This window comes from Taudactylus pleione, unplaced genomic scaffold (assembly GCF_031769625.1).
Source record: "Taudactylus pleione unplaced genomic scaffold, aTauple2 ptg000541l, whole genome shotgun sequence".
NCBI lineage: Eukaryota > Metazoa > Chordata > Amphibia > Anura > Myobatrachidae > Taudactylus > Taudactylus pleione.
In genome coordinates this window covers 272351-292056 of record NW_028284943.1, presented here as the reverse complement: position 1 = coordinate 292056, position 19706 = coordinate 272351, and the positions used below count along the sequence as shown (strand labels likewise).

General features: G+C 43.1%; 1 protein-coding gene across 1 annotated transcript in view; it reads left to right on the top strand.

The window, feature by feature from the left end:
- Positions 1 to 19706, top strand: part of VAV1 (vav guanine nucleotide exchange factor 1) — a 166544-nt gene that overhangs the window by 46252 nt on the left and 100586 nt on the right. The window contains exons 3-4 of the mRNA XM_088451200.1: positions 18281 to 18339; positions 18625 to 18690. Coding sequence (XP_088307326.1) covers positions 18281 to 18339; positions 18625 to 18690 — 125 coding nt within the window. The remainder of the gene's footprint in view (positions 1 to 18280; positions 18340 to 18624; positions 18691 to 19706) is intronic.

Sequence of the window (19706 nt, the reverse complement as noted above, 5' to 3'; positions counted from 1 at the left end):
TCCATGTGATGTCAAAAGGTGGACGGGACCACAATCGCCAGTGATTACAGCAATGCCCAAAGCATCCTGAGGATGCTCCGGGGAGCTGTAAGGGCAACGGTGTGACCATCTGAAGCGTCCTAAGGATGCTCCAGATGGCACTGCTGCATAGATTCTGGCTGCAGGGTGCCAATCTAAGCACCCTGCTAGCCGGATAATGCTAGCAGAATAAACCTCAGAGGGCCACACCATATGATTCCAGGGCCTTATACGGCCCCCGGGCCTGAGGTTCCCCATCCCTGGTGTAGATGATCTACTGCCAGCTGGACAAGAGGATAGCAAATGTCAAGCTGTTGTTAAGTGACAGATTCAGTCTCAAAGACCTTGGGCCTGTGCATCAACTACTAGGTTTGAGGATCATACAAATGGTGGGACTGTTACCGTAGATCATCAGGACTACACTGAAGCTATGCTTAGCAAGTTTGGGATGACAGATGCTAAAGCAGTCTGCACACTCATTGACAAAGCATGAAAACTTGAAAGCTATGTGTCCAACAACAGACACAGGAATTGGGGAAATTAGCAAAGTACCTTGTCAGAGTGCAATTGGACTTTTAATGTATGCAGGCATTGGCACATGATAACCAGACATAGCCTACGCAGACAGCCATGTTAGTCAAAAAAAGATATCAAACAAAATATGGTCCCTAGGCGCTACTAAATTGTCAGCAAAAGAAATACCCTAAACAAGTCATCTAATCTTGCAACAATATAATAAAAACAAATGGAGGTAAATTCTTCTGCGCCAATCTTGTCCAATAATGTGATTGTGTGTTGTTTGAACGTCTTCCTTCACATAGGGAATTTTCTCAGTGATGTAACACAAAAAAAATGAACACAAAAAGATTGTATGAGTATGAGAACCACACTGAAATCCAATCACTCGGCTATATATATGTCACCAGTGTCTTATGGATGGTAACACCATGGTCCACACCCAGTGTTTTCATGCACTAAAAAAATATATGAAATTCTGCTCACATCTTCTTACATATGCATATGTGATAATCCTCATATAAAGGTATCTTTATCCCATAGGAGTGGTATGGCGAAACTTTCAAACATGTGACCAAACTTGAACCACAATGCTTACACAGTATAGAAGACACTATTTCCTCCGTGATGAATGGCAGAATAAATGCTCACATTAATTCTTATATCGATAGAGCTAATTGCACTCTCATCAAGGTATCTTTGAGCCCTGGGTAATAGTCCAGCTCACCGATAAATCATGTAATTAAACATAAAAAAATCCTCATGGTGCAGTATAATTATACAAGAAGTTTATTAGAACAATATAATATAAAAAATAAAAAAGGGTAAGCTTCGTACCAGATGATGTATGCAGATCAACAGAAACAAAAGGCAGCTACAGAGCCCGAGTACTTCCAAAGCCGCAATGGTCCTGGATCGTCTGGTCATAAGATGGAATAGGCGTCCCATTAACACTCCTCCAACATGTTTCGACACAAGTGTGTGTCTTTTTCAAGGTGGAGTGTTGCCAAGTGGGACTGGAGTTTAAATGCCTCCAAACCAGAAGTAAAAAACCGGAAGTACACCAGCATCATAGAATAAGCCAATGCTGAATAAAGTATGTGTACAGACGGTTTAAATATTCATGTAACAGGAGCGTTGTCTTCTGATGTAGTATGTAAGATACTGTGTAAGCATTGTGGTTCAAGTTTGGTCACATGTTTGAAAGTTTCGCCATACCACTCCTATGGGATAAAGATACCTTTATATGAGGATTATCACATATGCATATGTAAGAAGATGTGAGCAGAATTTCATATATTTTTTTAGTGCATGAAAACACTGGGTGTGGAACATGGTGTTACCATCCATAAGACACTGGTGACATATATATATATATATAGCCGAGTGATTGGATTTCAGTGCGGTTCTCATACTCATACAATCTTTTTGTGTTCATTTATTTTTTGTGTTACATCACTAAGAAAATTCCCTATGTGAAGGAAGACATTCAAACAACACACAATCACATTATTGGACAAGATTGGCGCAGAAGAATTTACCTCCATTTGTTTTTATAGCCATGTTAGCCAATTTACAAACAATCCAGGAAAAAAGCTCTGGACAGCTGTCAAGCATTAGAGGAGCAAGTTCCTACAGACTAATATTCAAGAAAACAGAAACTTTAAAACTGCAAGCATTTTGTGACGTCGATTAGGGAACAGATGAGAACAACAGGTGATCATACACCAGATACCTATTTGCTATGGCAGGTACAGCCGTCAGTTGGGCAAGTACAAAACAGCAAACAGTTGCTTTATCTACACCCTGCCTTTCCAACAGCCTTACCTGACTTCTAGGGGCTGCAGCCGAAGCGATACCATTGCAGAATGCACCAGGCAGGCCCTGCCAGAGTGCAAGTTCAACAGTCCGGACCTCGCTCCGATTGGACTGCAGTCAGCCCCCCTAAAGGAACATGGTTGGATCCGCTGCTGCTTGTGCATTAACTGAGTTCATGCATGTGCACAACTGGAGAGAACTGAGGGATCCAAATGGATTGCTCTTCACAATTCGAACCTTCTTCCCATAGATAGGATTGGAGTTTTGAGAACCAACATGGTATGGATGGTGTAGCTTTACGTAGTATCTTCATATTTTGATGAATGAAGATCCACTATGGCCAGGATCAGAGCTGAGGGTAAGCAATAGATATGTGATATCTACTGAATTACCACTGTGCTGAATACATCCGATACCTGAGTTTTACAAATGTAAGTGAAAATTTATATTTCATTTATATTTAGTCATGATGCATGGGCCTCTAACACATTAACAAGTAATAGACTTAATAATACATTAGCTGTTTTATTTTCTCAAAGCATTAAATGATCACAAGCAAATACACATACTGAGGGCCTGATTTAGAGATTTACGCTAATGCAATCTCAACTACGATCTCTTACAGATAGCAATTGCGAAAATATGCTAATGTCTTCTAAAGCTTCCCCGTACATAGGGATGCTGCCTTCTCATATCCTTCCAATGACATGCAACAGCCTAAACATCGACGAGTACAGGGAGACACGCAAATTCTGAGTCAATCTGACCAGCCTCAAACATTGCATCTCTCCTGATACACTGAGAGCTCTCATGCTGCGAAGGAGATCGCAATGGCTAATTTATGCCCAAGTAACAGCGTTTAAACAGTCAGGCATGTCTACGTTTCCTTAGCCACCTCCGTTCCTCCTCCAAACGCTGACTACCTGTCATTCACTTTGCAAATGTATTCACAAACCAATTGCTGTGTGTGCGCAGTGCGGGTTTCACACATGTGCAATGGCTAAATATCGCTCAAACTGCATAAATATCGGCGTTGCGTAAATCTCTGAATCAGAGATGAATGAATGCAAGTCGGCTGCAATTGCACCCGCATTACATGCACAGAACTAAATGAGGATATTCACCCGTAGTCTGAGTTGTATGCATCTATGCAGCCGCACCGCCCCTATACATTTGCTGGGGTAAATAGCCATCATCCTAGCCAGAGAACACTTACACCTTGTGCAGGTGATCCATCTGAAAATTTGCAACTTTACAGAGTCAGCAATTCTGCAAACACACTGGGCCTGATTCCGATTTGTACGCTATACCAATGTTTTCAGTTGAGCGATTATCGGACATTTGCGTATGCATCTGAGTCGCACTGCTCATGCGTCAAGGTACATTACTGTTTATTCTCAGGGTGACTGACAGTCAGGGAGCGGAGTATCGGCGAAAAACGTAGCTGTGTCGCAACCATTTCGGGGGATGTAAAATCCTGCATCTGCGATCCTGTACACAGTAAATATGGCTCCGATGTCTCAGCTCCAATGGCCTTTCTGCTTGTCCATAGACTCACTCAGGACTGCTAACATCAAATGATCTGCGACCGGTGCTGCGTCTTTGTACGCAGATACTTGGACGTCTCAATACATATTCGCATGGCTGCGAAATTTGCATATTTTCGCAGAGGAGCTGCGTAACGGATCACAGCTGTGGTGGCATTAGCGTACAACTCTAAATCAGACTGACTGTTGCCCAACATGGCCTACATGCAATGCCTCTTTTAATATCCAGTTTCGCCCCTGGAAATGTGACTGAGCTGCGTATAACTCTATTGCCTGTAAATGTGTACAATCAGATGCATGCGCAGAGTGTAAACACGCAAGATTTGGTTACAAAGCAGACTTGCGTTCAACTCTACATTGGCCCCACTTTGTATTTGATATGCTGCCTGATCACACAGGCAGACAAAGGCTATTGTTTCAGTTCCCGTGTGGGTTTCACTCACTTCCTGTCATAGTCGTATAATTTTAGCAACTGCTGGGAAACTCCGGCTTACAGCATCACTTCTGCACAGAGAACACACGAGTAGTAGACCCTCATATAACCTGACAAACGTGAGATTTACGTAAACCTCCTCTATAAATCTACCTCAAGGAGGTAGTGAGACAACTGCCCCCAGGCTGCTCTTGTTTCTAGAAGGACATAGCAATCCCCAGAAATGCTGTCAATGACATTGTCTGAATGCCTGGTGTAAACTCTGCTTTGTAACTGCTCAGGGGGGTAATTTCAACCTCCTCAGAACATGTAACAGGAGCGCTGTCTTCTGATGTAGTCTTGTGGCTTTTTCTACAATTAATTCTGACAGCCAATTATAGTTCAGAGAACTCCAATTGACTGTTTAAGTAAGGATGGGATTAGGGGATACATGGGGCTGAAAATGTTCAAGGGCCTATACTGAGAAGGGGAGGCGCTCTGACCAGTGCTGTCTGTGTTGGTGTGGGCAGTGCCAATTGGGCATGTACTTCCCCTACACAAGGGTGGCTAAACCGGTCCTCAAGGACCCCTAACAGTTCATGTTTTCCAGACCTGGATCTGTAGAATGTGTCAGTTAGAAATGAATGCACCACATGTTTTAAAATGTGACAGTTAGTAATGATAACGCCTGTACACCAACTAGGTGGTTTGCAAAACGTGTAATGTTAGGGGCTCTCGATGACTGGTCTGGCCATGCTTGCCCTACACTGTCAGCCCCAATCACTCCCTACATACATAAAAATAGAAAAATCACATAATTTTGTTAGAAAACTAAAAATAAGACTTTAATACTTATGATTATGGTGGCTGTGTGGACAGATGAGCAGCTGGTTACCATCTTGTTGCCATGATGATGGGCCTAGTTTTATGTGGCGGCATGGAGCTATAGCTCCATCTGCCCCATTGTTAATCTGGCCTAGGTTTAAGTCCTCTCTAAAAAAGGTAAGTGGAGCACATCCAATGACAGAGCTCAGGTTACTGAACTTGTTGGTGTGTGAATTAGTAGAAAACTATAAAGGGTGTCTGGGGAATTGTAACCCAGAACCTAAAGCTGTAGTGTCATCCATTCATTCTGTAAATATCAATTCATTACAACAAGTTACTTATGTTAAAAGTGCTTGCCCATATTAAACACTTGGGAGCTTATTTATCATTCAGCCCAATTGGTAACCTGCTAATTAGGTATCAAACTCTTGGTGGATGCCAAAGTAAGAGAGTAATTCAATTCAGCAGTGAGGATGCGGTCAAAGTGGAGGGTAGGACAATGCTGAGCTGGACAGGCTGGCGGTAGCGAAGCCGTTACATAAAGCAATGGCCAGGGGTTCCAATTTTAAGGTGAACAAAAGGGATGGAAAGAGGACATCCCTGTCTCCGATGTATCGGGAAAGGCAAAAATAAAAACCTATTATCTAGGATTTGTGTATAGCGGTTTGAATAAAGGGACCGTATCAGGGACACAAATGAATCCGAACCTTCCGAAGGTCTCAAACAGATAATCCCATGTCAAAAGATTTTACTGCATCTAAAGGTAAGAGAACCCAAGGGGTTGGAGCCCGTAGGAGGAAAGATGTTACATTAGGGTCAGGACCTTGCAAACAATTGTTACCGAGTGCCTCCCCCATACAAATCCTGATTGGTCCATATGAATTACATCTGGCACAATATATTTCACCCTGTCTGACACTATTTTAGTGAGAATCTTATAGTTGGAACTTAATAGGGAGACCTATATGAGGATGGTAATTATAAGTTTCTACCAGGTTTAGGTAAGACCTTCACCACATCTGGCGCTAAAGTAGGATGGGATAGAGCCACTATCTATGATGGCATTATAGAAACTAGTTAATGTTGGAGTTATTTTATCTTTAAGTATTTGGGAAAATTCCCCACTAAGACTGTCTGGCCCAGGGTCTTTGGCTGGCTTCAAAGATGTGATCACCTGCATCACTGGAGTTGTAAGTGAGTCTATCTGCGGAGCGGTAACTTGGGGTAGAGTATGCAGTTCCCAGAAGGTGGAGGCCTGAGAATATAAAGCAGTATAAAATTTGTTGAGAGTCCGTATTATATTGGGACCATCAGTCTGCAACATACCCTCAGTGCTTCCCAAAGCAGAAATGTTTACTGGTGGGCGATGACTACGTGGGAGGTTAGAAGTCTACTAGATTTATTATCAAAATGCTAGAACTTATATTTAGAGGAGGTAATGCGCTTGGCTACTTCTTGGGATATTAAGGTGGTAAAAATTGTCTTTTTTTAATGATAAAATTGTACATTCTTTAAGGAGCGGTGTGCTATGTATGTACGAAAGGTTCGTGGAGAGTGATTTCTTGGTGTCATAATATAGACAGGAGTTAGAGCTATTGAGGCACCCAACATACGAAATAATATGTCCTTTAAGGAGAGTTTTGGCGGTTTGCCAAAACAATATAGGGTCAGATAGGGGATGAATGAGAGTGAAAGCCAAAGGGGGTCAACATAAGTTAAACAAGTGTACCATAATAGCACAGTTGTAAGAAATGGAAGATGTGGCTACAAAATAGTCAATCAGAAGGCTAGATCATATACATTACGTATCAAGACTTAATACAGTAATAGCGGCACACAAGGCCTGGAGGTATAGGAAAGGACTGACTTAAAGCCAGAGTCTCCTACGCTGCTGGAGAGTAAGGGCCCCACGGAGGCATCACACGAGCCCCTTTCCTCTCTTAAATCGCCCCTGCATGGAGACATTGTAAGCATTAAAAGCTGAAGAATGTGCTGCTAATATGCAAGAATTAAAAGATCAACTGGCCGCCAACCTCCATTTTGGTTTGCACAAACAAGATTTTGACTCTCCATTGACCGGATGATATATCTGCAGTACATCGATGGGTGTGTACAGATGATGGGGTAAATGTAATAGGTCGCGATTTAAAGTAGAAATCCAACTCGCAACTTTGCACATTTTTTGAAGGTGCGAGTTGGTGCCGGGACTCGCAAATGTAATAGCCTGCAAACTTTTCAGCTCAAGGCTACTACACTATGCGAATCTATGTGAGTATTTCCCTATGTAAACTAACACCTTTTAATGCGACTAGTATTAAAAGGTGCGAGTTATACAGAAGCCATCACAGATCAATGAGATCCGTGAAGGCTTCTGTCTGTATTTTTTTTATTTAAAAGACGTGCAACCCCTCCCCAGAAGCATAACTAACCCTGGGCTCTGTACAGCCTATGCTGGTTCTAAAACTACAGTGGCCAAAATGCGTAGGCAGCCCCTGTATATAAAGTACCAGCACAGGGCTTTTCTGAGCAGGTCATGGTTGAGGAAAAACAGGGGGAGAAAATGAGTAGGGGTCCGCTGTAATTTCCATAACCAGCACTGGACTCTTTCTAGCGGTGGGTAATGCCACAGCCATGGAAACCCTTTCACCGGGTTCCGTGGCCAAAGCATTACCCCTGACTGCTAGTCAGCCCAAGCCGGGGATCCCTGGGGAGGTTAGGACCCCCCAAAAAAGGGGTCCCCCTCTCCAGGGTACCCCAGGGCTAGGCTGGTAACCCTGGGCTATCCCCAGCACCCCTGGCCGTTGGGTGCCATGTTGATAGTGTAAATGTGTTGTTTAAAATAGAAGTGTTAATATTGTCTTTAGCTGTGGTACTTCACATCCCAGCAAGCCTCCCCCGCAAGCTGGTACTTGGAGAACCACAAGTACCAGCATGCGGGGCATTATGGGCCCGCTGGTACCTGTAGTTCCACAGCCAAAGAAATACTTAAAAAAAACACAACACACACACCATGTCAGTAAAAGTTTATTATAATATACATGCTCACACACCTGCACACTCACTCACTATCACACATACTCACCTAGTATCCCTGATGACATCATGTCCCCTTGTCTAGTAGAATTCCTTAGGTGTACCTGTAATAAAAAAATCCATACTCACCTCTCCTATGCGATGTTCATGTCCTCTTCAGTTCCTGTAGGTATCCAGGGGGTTAAAAAATAAAAATGCTAAAACCCGAAACCATACCGGACAGGAGGAAAGGTATGTGTTTCCACATACCTTTCCTCCACGCGAATGACTGTGGCCCACGTGTGCCCAGTCATTGCAGCAGCCACCAGCCAATCAGCGGGTGTCTCCGTCGGAGCTGCTTGTTGATTGGCTGTGTGCGGTTAGCCTGTCTCCTCCATAGACTTCAATGGTGAGAAATCTCCACTGAAGTCTATGGTGGGAACCGCGACATTGTATCCAATTATGTAACCACAAGGTAGAGTATATAAGGAATTGTTAAGAAAATTAATAAAGAGAAGTTAAAAAAAATAAATAAAAAGAAAACGCAGCTGCGATCACATTAGCATCCATCTCTGAGTCAGACCCAGTACTGTTTTCTAAGGACAGTATTTACCGAATGACGGGTCAGCCGGGGTCAGCCCATTCATTTCTATGGGAAATGTTGTGGCTGACCCATCACTATAATTTCAGAGGTAGTTGACATATCAGTGGCCAATGATACGGGCTTGCCCACCAGTGTCCAGGTCACCTCATCGACCAGGTCCCTAGCAATCTACTATTTTAACACTCATTAGCTACCTTCACACACTTGATACTTTATAACACTTCACTGTCACCTTTTTTTCATGTGGTGCCCTTGGGGGGTCCTTGGCTGGGCTGGTTTTGGGTGCCCTGCACCCCAGATGTGAACCCCAGAGTGTTAGGGACCTGCTCGATGAGGTGACCTGAACGCTGGTGGGCAGGCCCGAATCATTGTCCACTGATATGCCAACTACCTCTGAAATTATATTTAATTACAAAAATATATAAAAATGTAAAAAGTAATAATTGTATAGTGCATCAGCAATTTCCTTTTCTGTGCATAGTACTTCATTAGCTCAGCTGATAGCACCTTTCATTATTAGGGTGTGCAGTCTAGAGCCACTCCTCATACATGTAGTTGGAAATGGCAGCTGTTTTTGGAACCGAAAGAGGGTATATACGGCCATGAGGTGGCATCTTTCCAGGGATTAGATCGCTGCCGCAGTTCCAAGGGCGATGGGGAGGCAATTTGTCCTCAGCTTTTTCACAAAAAATGTCAGTGAAGTCTTGATATGGTTCTGGCAGGTAAGTATCTGGTTTAGAAGTCATTTGATCAGATGTAGGAAGTTTCGGGGAAGATTCAGTAGAGACTTGTTGGGTTCGTACTGGCACAACACAAGGAAGACACTGGTGAAAATAATTGGATCACCAAGACAGTGTATGCATGGTGGACCAGTTGAGTGTGGGGTTATGAGTCTTAAGCCATGGTAGACCTAGGACTAGAGAATAGGGAGTTTTAGATAGAACCAAGAATTCTAACTCCTCGTGATGTAGACATCCTACCCGAAGTGAAACAGTTAGAGTCACTGAAGATATAACGTCTCCTGGGATAACTTAGCCATCTACTTCAGAAAGTGCCATCTTGCTTGGAAGAGGAAGAACCGGGATTCCTAGTTCATGTGTTAGAGATCAGAAATAAAATTTCCAGTGGCTCCTGAATCCACCAAGGCTTTAATATTTTTGATTCGAGTCTTGAAACAAATAGACACCGGTAGAAGACTATCCAACAAATGGGAAGACTTAGTTAACGCCCCCAACCAGACACTCCTGGAACCAGTTACAGTCTCTCATTTCCCGAGACAAGAGGACAGACTTTAAGAATATGATCAGGGGCCGCACAGTAGAGGCAAAATTTGTTCTGAAAATGGTGGATCTGCTCAGCTGGAGTTAAACGAGACCTATTGACCTGCATAGGCTCCTCTTTAATTGGTGCAGAAGAGGAAAAATGTGTAGGTGGCAAAAATCGATCCTTTAAATGATCTTCTCGTCCTTTACTAGCCTGCCTTCTCTGTGGCACAAGTCAATCTTGATACATAAAGAAATTACTTCAGGTAGGGACTTTGAAACATCTCGAGAGGCTAACTCATCCTTCATTCTTTCGGACAATCCATGAAGAAATGCTGCCCTAAGCGCCTCATCATTCCATTTAACTTGGAAGCAATCATCTGGAATTGAACCACGTACTGGCCCACTGTACGTGTCCCTTGTTGAACTCGAAGGAGATCAGAGGAGGCTGAAGCAGTCCGGCCTGGCTCGTCAAACATTCTCTTGAAAGAACAAATAAAATGTTCATAGTTAGAGGGTCAGCTCGCTCCCATAATGGAGAGACCCAATCCAAAGTGGTTCCTGATAGTAAGGAGATTATGTATGCCACCTTCAACCTTGAAGTGGGGAAATTCAGGGGAAGACACTCGAACTGTATCTCGCACTGGTTGATGAAGCCCCGGCAGCATCTAGGGTTTCCATCAAATCGCTCAGGAGAGGCCAAAGGCAGATGAGACTTTTGAGACACTGCTATTGGAGGATTTATAGGAACAGAGGCCGGGGGGTAGGAAGTATAGTAATGAAAAGTAATTGACTGGAGAGTTCCTGGAGATATTGAGCCACCTGGTGTTGTGCTGCCTCCTGATTCTCCATGCGAGAGGTGAGATCTTGTAACGCCCCTGCACTCTGAGATCTTGCGGCTTCCATTGGGCCAGTAAAAACTGTCACGTTTGGGCTATGGAGATCCCCTACTAAGGGATTGGAAGTCGGGGTCCCAGGTTAGGAAAGGAACTGGAGGCGAGGGGTCAGGATGTACAGTATGCCTTCCTCATCCACAAGTACCGGATGTTGGCTAGACCTTACCAAAGGCGCAGAGTCTAACTTACTGGGAGGTGTTCACCAGTGATCCCTTCAATTGGGTTTGGGTTTAAGCTGCACCCAGTAAGCAGGTCGCGGCCCTTGGTCAGGTATCTGGCACATAAATTGTGAATCCAGACGCAGAACTGGCACAGGAGGATGACATTTATGAAATGGTACTGAATGCATACCTCTCAACTGTCCCACATTCAGCGGGACAGTCCCGTTTTTCTGGGAGGGAAGTTGGGGAAGCAGCAGAGCAGCGGGTATGCAGAGCGAGAATAGATGCTGTGCGCATGCGCACAGCATCTATTCACAGTACGGGGAAGCCTGGGGGCAGCGCCCCTTAGTGATGTAAACGGGGGGGTGCCATCAGGCCATGCCCCCTTTACCACCAGGTCATGCTCCCTTTTTGGGGGCGCCTGACTACGGCACGTGGTAGTCCAGAATCCTCCTCAACAAATGTTGGGAGGTATGCTGAATGTAGACACTGAGGATCCAGATCACACAGAGCAGAACTGGCACAGGAGAATGACAGTAGGAGATTGTTTTTGGATGACGTACTGTGTACGCACACTGTGGTTCCAGATGCAGAGCTGGTACAGGAGAATGACACTTAGGAGTTGGTACTCCAATGATATACTGAGTACACATGCTGTAGATTAACAATAGGAGAATATCACTAGAGGAATGGAGCTTGGAACCTGGAATGCTGCAACAGCAAGTATTCACTGGAAGTAACAACGTTGTGCAGGCAACTTTCTGTTGTCCAGAGCCCAGCTAAATACCCCATTGGAGGACAGTGTCAGCTGACAGCAACCATTGCTACCATTGGATAAAGGCTAATCAGGTGTTGTAGACTGTCATGGCTGCGTCCATGACGGTAACCGCAGAAACCAAATCACAGAGCAGCACATGGATGTCCTATCAGACCCCAGGCATAATCCTCAGCTCATCACTCACCGCCACAACTGGTGTCTGACCTCTCGAGAGGTCAGGGGAAGCCGGCACTGAGGTGAGTAATGGCCGATCCTAGGCCGCAACCTGACACCCTCTGTATATCCATAACATACAAGTACTGTGACTCCACAGTGAGTGGTGATTTTCGAAAAAAAAAATGAATGTTATTGAGGTTAATATTACTCTAGGAATAAAAAAAGGCTCAAATTATGTGATTTAAGCTTTTTTTTATAAATTTAAAAAAAAAATACAAAACCAAAACCAGTCACGGCGGTTTGGCATAACCAAAGACGGCCGACGAATTAGAACCAAAACCACCAAAAACGGTCCAGCACACTTCTCTAGTGAGTATGGAATTTTTTTTACTGCATTCTTGGATTCTACAAGACAAGGAACAGACCGTCGCAAGGGACAAGGTAAGTATATAGTAGGAGTGTGGGTGAGTGTGACTGAGTCAGTATATGGGGCATATTCAATTGGGCATGAGGTTAAGTGAGGAAAAAACCTTGTGCCCAGTTTTGGATTACCGCGGGTATTAGCGCTACCGATACCCGTGGTATTCAATTTAAAAAAAGTGGTTGCGGGGTTTTCAGCTCTGAAAACCCTGACCCGCGTAAAAATATAAATAATAAATTCTGCACTTACCTGCCCTACTGCGGCTCCCGGTGGCCTCCCCTCTATCTTCTCACTGGAGAGGGGGCTGCTGGGAGTCCCGGGGGCTGCTGGGAGGCTCCATCGGCTGGTGGGAGGGGCATGGGCTGCAGGGAGATGTAGTTCGCCCAGCGCCCATGCCGGGGGGGCCACACTGACACTGGGGGGGACACACATACACCGGGGGTCACACACACACACTCATGCACACACTCACTACATACTCACTCATATACACTCACTACATACTCACCGCTGCTGCTGGAGTCCGGGTCCCGACGCTGGATACAGAAGACAGCACTTCGGAAGGTGAGTAATTAATGACTAATTAAGCTATTTGGAAACTTCCAATAGCTTAATTAGTCATTAGGAGGGGTGCCGCCGGGGTCCCAGAGCAAGTCCCACTGATTTTTCCTAAAATTAGCGATTTTAGAAAAAAAATCACACTTACTCTGGAGGCGCGAGTATAAAAACCTCCCGGCGCACAAAATAGAAAAAAAAAACACCTAATTGTATAGCAAACAACCCGCACCTTCAGGAAAAACTTTGCAGGTGTGGGTTTTTTGCTTTTCTCGCGCCCAATTGAATATGCCCCTATATGTAATAAAAATTTCGAAAACATGGTGTGTGTGTCTTGTCGTTAATTTAATATTTCTTTTGCAGGAGGACTAAAGGTACCAGCATGCCCTTAATGCCCCGTATGCTGGTACTTGTGGTGTTCTCCAAGTTCCGGCAAGGAGGGGGCACTTGCTGGGACCTCTAGTTCTCCTGTAAAAGACAATATTAATTTATATCTATTTTTTACATGATCAACCACGCATCCACAAACCAGGTATGCGAGGGATAGCCTTGGGCTTCAGTCCCAGCCTGGGGTATCCTGGAGAGGGGGTACCCCTTTATTGGGGGGGTTCCCACCTCCCCAGGGATTTGCAGCCTGGGCTGACTAGTGTGCGGTGGTGTATGCTTTGGCCTGGGGGACCCCGTTAAGCATGTCCCTCAGCTGCGGCATTACACCCCCACTAGTTAGAGTCTGGTGCTGGTTGCGAATAATACAGAGGACCCCCTACTCATTTTGTCTCCTGTATTTCCACAACCAGGACAGGTTCACAGAACCTGGTGCTGGTTGATGAAAATACAGGGGAGCCCTACATCTTTTTCCCCTCGTTTTTTGACAACCATGACCGGCTCACACAGCCCGGTGCTGGTTGAGCTTTTTTGGGGGGTGGGAACCTCACATCATTTTTGGGGGGGATTTTAACACTTTTAATCCTTGTTTACACACAGATTCCTGCACGGATCTCACTGATCTGTTTTGCCTTTTGCTAAACTCGCAACTTACAATGAAAAACTCATATGAACTCGCATCTCTGACATACTTGCACTCTATTACATAGAGCGACTTTAAGTACAGACTTTCATCAAACCGATGCGAGTCCATAGTGGCGCTAAACTCAGACTCTATTACATTTCGCCCTTGGTGTTTTTATACAATATTGCACTAGGCTGTGCCTTTTTTATGTTTGTTTTGTATTTTAAGATTCACCTTGTCGCAGTAGGGTTCTATGGGTTGAGCTGCCATTCCAACAGATTGGAGGATTGACAGTGCATGTTTTCCAATATAATTTACATTTGGATTTTTTGAACATGACTAGTGCCAAAGTAACTGTATATATATATATATATATATATATATATTTATATTTATATATGGTACTACCTGAAGCACCCAGCGTTGCCCGAGTTTAATTCTTCAAGTTAGTAAGTTTTTTTATGTGATGTCGTCCAAATCCATTAAGTGGAAAGCCCAGAACAGGCTCCCTGGGTCAAAGTTCTGCCCAGCCCAACTCTGCCATGTGTTTCGATCGGGATCCCAACCACTCCATTAGGTATCCCAGACTAATTGCCACTCCCCTTCATCCAAATCCATCCAGTGGAAGAACCATAACAGACACCCTGGGTCAAAGTTTTGCCCAGTGTCCCTGGTACAAAGTTCTGCCCAGCACACACCAACAGGAGCTCCAACCAACTGGTCCACCTTGCGTTGGTTTCATCCCAATCGGTGGAGGGGTGTCCGAATACATAACCGGACAAACAAACAAACATACCGACCAATTAATTTTATATATAAGATATATATCTATCTATACTTATAATAATGTTGTAATGGTTGTGTCTGTACATAGAATATTTTTTGCAGAAATTTACTCCGTGGGACTGTTTGTTTGTCTGCCTATCTGTTCATTCCAGCATCATGCAAAAACTACGGGGTGAATTTGGGTTGTGTTTTCAATATTGTATAGCTTAGTTACCTAGAAAGAAATTGAGGTATGTTTTATCTCAATGTGACATCAGGGAGAGGAGCAATAAAGGAAAAACCAGAAACTTGTTTTGGGACAAATATACTTTTAGGGACTGTTTATGAACTATAGAGACAAAAAAAGGTTTAATCAGAACTTACACAGGTTTCTCAAGTCCAAAATGACTATATGTATATAAATATTGCACACCCTGAACGCAAACAGATATATATATATATATATATATATATATATATTGTGATAGAACCACTGGAAAAGTTTGGAAAGACTTCTATGTGTGTCTCAGATTCCTGTCCTATGTGTTTTGAAACCCCCAGGAGAAGTCTGTTTGACAAAACAGACTACAAATGTGGGCTTTGGTGTGTGGATGTGAGGAGAGGGAGGGCTCCATCCACAGGCCACTCCAGGTGTTGGGCCTCTCAGCCTGGTAGCAGACTCATTAGGGCTTGTACCTGGAAATTGCTGATATAAGCTGGGTTTAGTTGTGGCTGAGTGTCTCACACCTCAGAGAGCAGGCCACAGGCTAGCTTCCTCTGAGACGCTGTTTGATACAAACCTGTAAGTACTGTAGACGTGAACTTGTTTAGTGTTCTGATAGTGAGGGAACCTACTGTCTAGTTAGAGCCCAGACGGGCTAGTATTTTGTTTATGTTTTATTTTGTTTATATGTCTGGTACAATAAAGACTGGCTCTGACCAGCTTGCACAAGAACCCCAGAACTGTGTCCTGTTTCTCCGGCTGCTGTGTGTGTAAAGAGGGAGTGCATCTACCCCAGTAGAGGGACCCTTATCCTGACTGTGTCACTATATATATATATATATGTGTGTGTGTGTTTATATATGCATACATATATATCAATATATTACAAGATTTATTTCACAGGAAAATCCAGCTATATATTAAGCACTAATCAGGCAGCTTATCTTGACTCATGAAGTTGCAGAATACATGTCAATCCAGTAGAAGGCATACCAAGACAAATACTACATATCATAGAGTTGCTTGTGTTAATCACTGAAGGAAAAACTGCAAATATTGTTTTCAAAGACATTTTGTGATCAATGTCTGCAATATAAAATATACATCACAATATTAGATCGCACTACTATCTTTGTAAAATTAGTTCCACTGAGCAATAACAGACATCCACGCAAGGGAAGCTGCGGGCAAACACTAATATATATATATTGGATATATTGGATATATATATAGTATATATCTAATATATCCAAGACTGGTGCTGCAGAGCATTACAGACCAAATACGGCACTCCAGGATATCTTAACAAAAACACACAGGTGGCTGAATTTCAGCAACAGGAGTGCCAAACCTGTGGAAGTTTATATATATATATATATATATATGTGTGTGTGTGTGTGTATGTATGTGTTGTTTTCAATTCCCTCTATGTTATCAATATGACTTGAAGCAAAGAAATTCCATGTATTGGTTTGGTTCCAATGTCAAAGATGGAACCTAGAGGATTGGCCATGTCAGATTGCTGGGGCCCACACACTTAGTCTAAACTGGATTGGAGAACCACGGATGGATTGTCAGTATGCCAACCCACCGGTGCTAAAGTAAAAAAAGTGAGCGTGTGTAGGCTGGGGCACCTACACATCTCAGGTGGCATCATAGTTTTCTAACACGCTCCCCTTCTGCTCTACTGGTGCGCAGCTCACCTTCATTCGCACCTAGGATCCCTCTATCTACCATCTGATCTGAGCCATTCCAACTATTCAACTACAAGTAACTTAGTGCAGTTACCGTAACACATAATATAACCATTCTCTTTACACCTTCACCTGTCTATAGAGTTACCTTCAATACATCCATCTATTTATAAAGTCTTAATCCATTTCTATACTCTAATGCTATGTACATTTTCTTCTGTGAACCCCTTTTCTGTTAAATGACAGGTTCTCAACATACTTATTTTATTTCCATATATTTTGACCCATCTCTGTATATAACCATTTATCTCCCATTTACCTGCATACCTTACACATGCCTCATTTGTAATTGCACATATGTACCTATAGATTGTAAGCTTGCGAGCAGGGCCTTCCTACCTATATATCTGTCTGTTATTACCCAGTTTTGTTCTATTAATGTTTACAATTGTAAAGCGCAACGGAATATGCTGCGCTATATAAGAAACTGTTAATAAATAAATATCCTTCTATCCTTTTCTCTGTATATGCTCAATTATCATGTTTATCTTACTTTTTTTTTTTTTACTATATTTTACAACCTTCTCTCTTTATATTCATGGCTGGCTCTAGAGCAGAGGTGACCATAGCTGAGGCTTCTAGCTCTCATAAGTCCTCGTGCCTCTTGTCTGAGGGGTATTTAAGGGGCATCTAAGTTGGTCTGATAGCTAGTAGGGGATTGAATGGGAAAGAGATTAAATATTACATGTAATGTATAAATATGACATTGTAACACATTAATTATATTAATTTGAGTCATTGTCCTCTATGATGGTCATTGGAGGCTGTGTTTACTGTATAGCGATCACTGAGTTCTGGCTGTGTTATTTTAACTGTTTCTGTTGTGCGTGTGTCTGTGGGGGTATTAATGTAATGTCAAGGGTAATAATTGATGAACCTGTGCTACCTATTTTCCCATTGTCGCCCCCTAATGTCAGAAGCTGGCTACGCCACTGGTTGGTGCATAGATATTTTCTCTAGCAATATGGACTCTCATTTAAGGACAGCCTGATAAATAAAAATAATTATTTCACCAGTATGTATTGTTGTGGCTAGTAGGCATTAAGGGGGGAAATCAAAAGTGCTACTAATAAAACAGCTTTGTAAGTATCAGACCTTGGTTTTTGAATCAAGTAACTTGATTGAAATGAGCGACGATAAAAATTTGTGCTTATATGTCTCGCCCGTCATACGGTCTGACTGATAAAAATAAGTCTCCTTTCTATCATACTGACTGACTGATAACAATATGGGGATTATGTAATATGGTCCAGGTTTTCAGAAGCAGTGCGTTTCCAGCAAACTTGGCTGCAGATTAAAATCAGCAATAATTAAAATGGCAAAATCAGACTGCTTTCTCCCGAGATCGCCCGAATTGTGCTGCTTCTGAAAACCCAAACCTTATTACATACCCTCCTATGTCACCATGCTGACTGATAATAACATATATCCTGTCTGTCACACTGGCTGATAATAACATATCTCCTGCCTGTCACAAAGACAGACTGACAAGCATATTTACAACTGGATATGTGCACTGCATTCACTATTCTGTTACTTCCATTTCAGGTTATCAACACTCTGTCCATGTTATCCTGGACTCCTATAGCTCAAAACAAAGGTCTCTTGTAAGTATCAATATTTTGGGAGAAATGTATCAAACTTTCTAAGGAGTGGATACTGTAAGTGGACAAGTTACCCATAGCAACCAATCAGCTTCTAGCTATCATTTATCAACTACATTTTATAAAAGGATAGGTCAAAGCTGATTGATTGCTTTGTGAAACATGCCTACTACTCTGCCCTTTAGAAGGTTTGATACCATTTGCCTATTGTTGTTTTCATTGGAGGTAGTACATGTTAACAGTGATAATAATGTAGTATGTAACATTATGCTTTTATCTTATTCTTAGACCATTCCCAACTGAGGATTTAGAAACAGACGATGACATCTACAGTGGTCTCTCTGATAAGATTGAGTGAGTTACAAAAAAAAAAAAGAAGCCTAATCCTATTGTAACAAAACATTTGCTAAATAAAATGTCATAACATAATCCTGCCACTAGCTTGACAAAACAAATGTAGAAGCAAGCAAGGCTGAAAGTGCATCAGGTATCAGGTTTGACTTCTAATCACTGGTGGAATCCACATATGGTGATATGAGCAATCCAAGTGAGCACTGATAGACAGACTACTGGACCTATTTAATCCATCAATTTCAGCAATAAGACTGACTTTTAAAAATTATTTATTGCAGCAGTTTAACAAAAACATATTGCTAGGTCAAATGAATGAAATTCAGCTGCCTCAGCGATACTAGAGTGATAAAAGTTTGCAGAGATGCTGTAGCCTTTGCAGATGTGGACTTACAGAGATGGCAATAACAGAACAGGTATTGCAGCAGTACAACAAGTACCGCAGCAATATTTGTTAAAGCTCCCTCATACAAAGTTGTACAATCATACTGCTGGCAGGACTATGGACCTCATTCAGAGGCGGTCGTTAGTTGCAAGCGGTCGCACTGAATCAGGGCGGCCGCTTGCATCCTGAACGGCCGCCTTCTTGTCGATCGTTAAGCTGTGGGTTACCACCCACAGCTTAACGACCGACCAGGTTGGTGGACGCGATGGTGAACACCATCGCAACCATCGGGGCTTACGACCAGACCCTGAGGTTGGGTCTGGGCACTTGTAAGCCCCAGGGAGCTGTCGATCAACCTCGACAACGGCCCCTTTGGTAACGAGCTCCAAAGCGACGGAGTTTATCTGCCGCTCTGAGGCTTGCACACGCGCAGTGTGGCCGCTGCGCGTGCGCAGGACTAACCATCGAGTCGGTTATGAGCGCATCAGTGCTTGTGACTGACTCTGAATAAGGTCCTATATATGAAATGAAGAAAAGCCATACCGTCCGTCAGTAACCCTTAGATGTATAGGATGAAAAGAAGAAAAGCCATACCGTCCGTCAGTAAAAGAGAAGGTGCAGAAATGAGACAGGG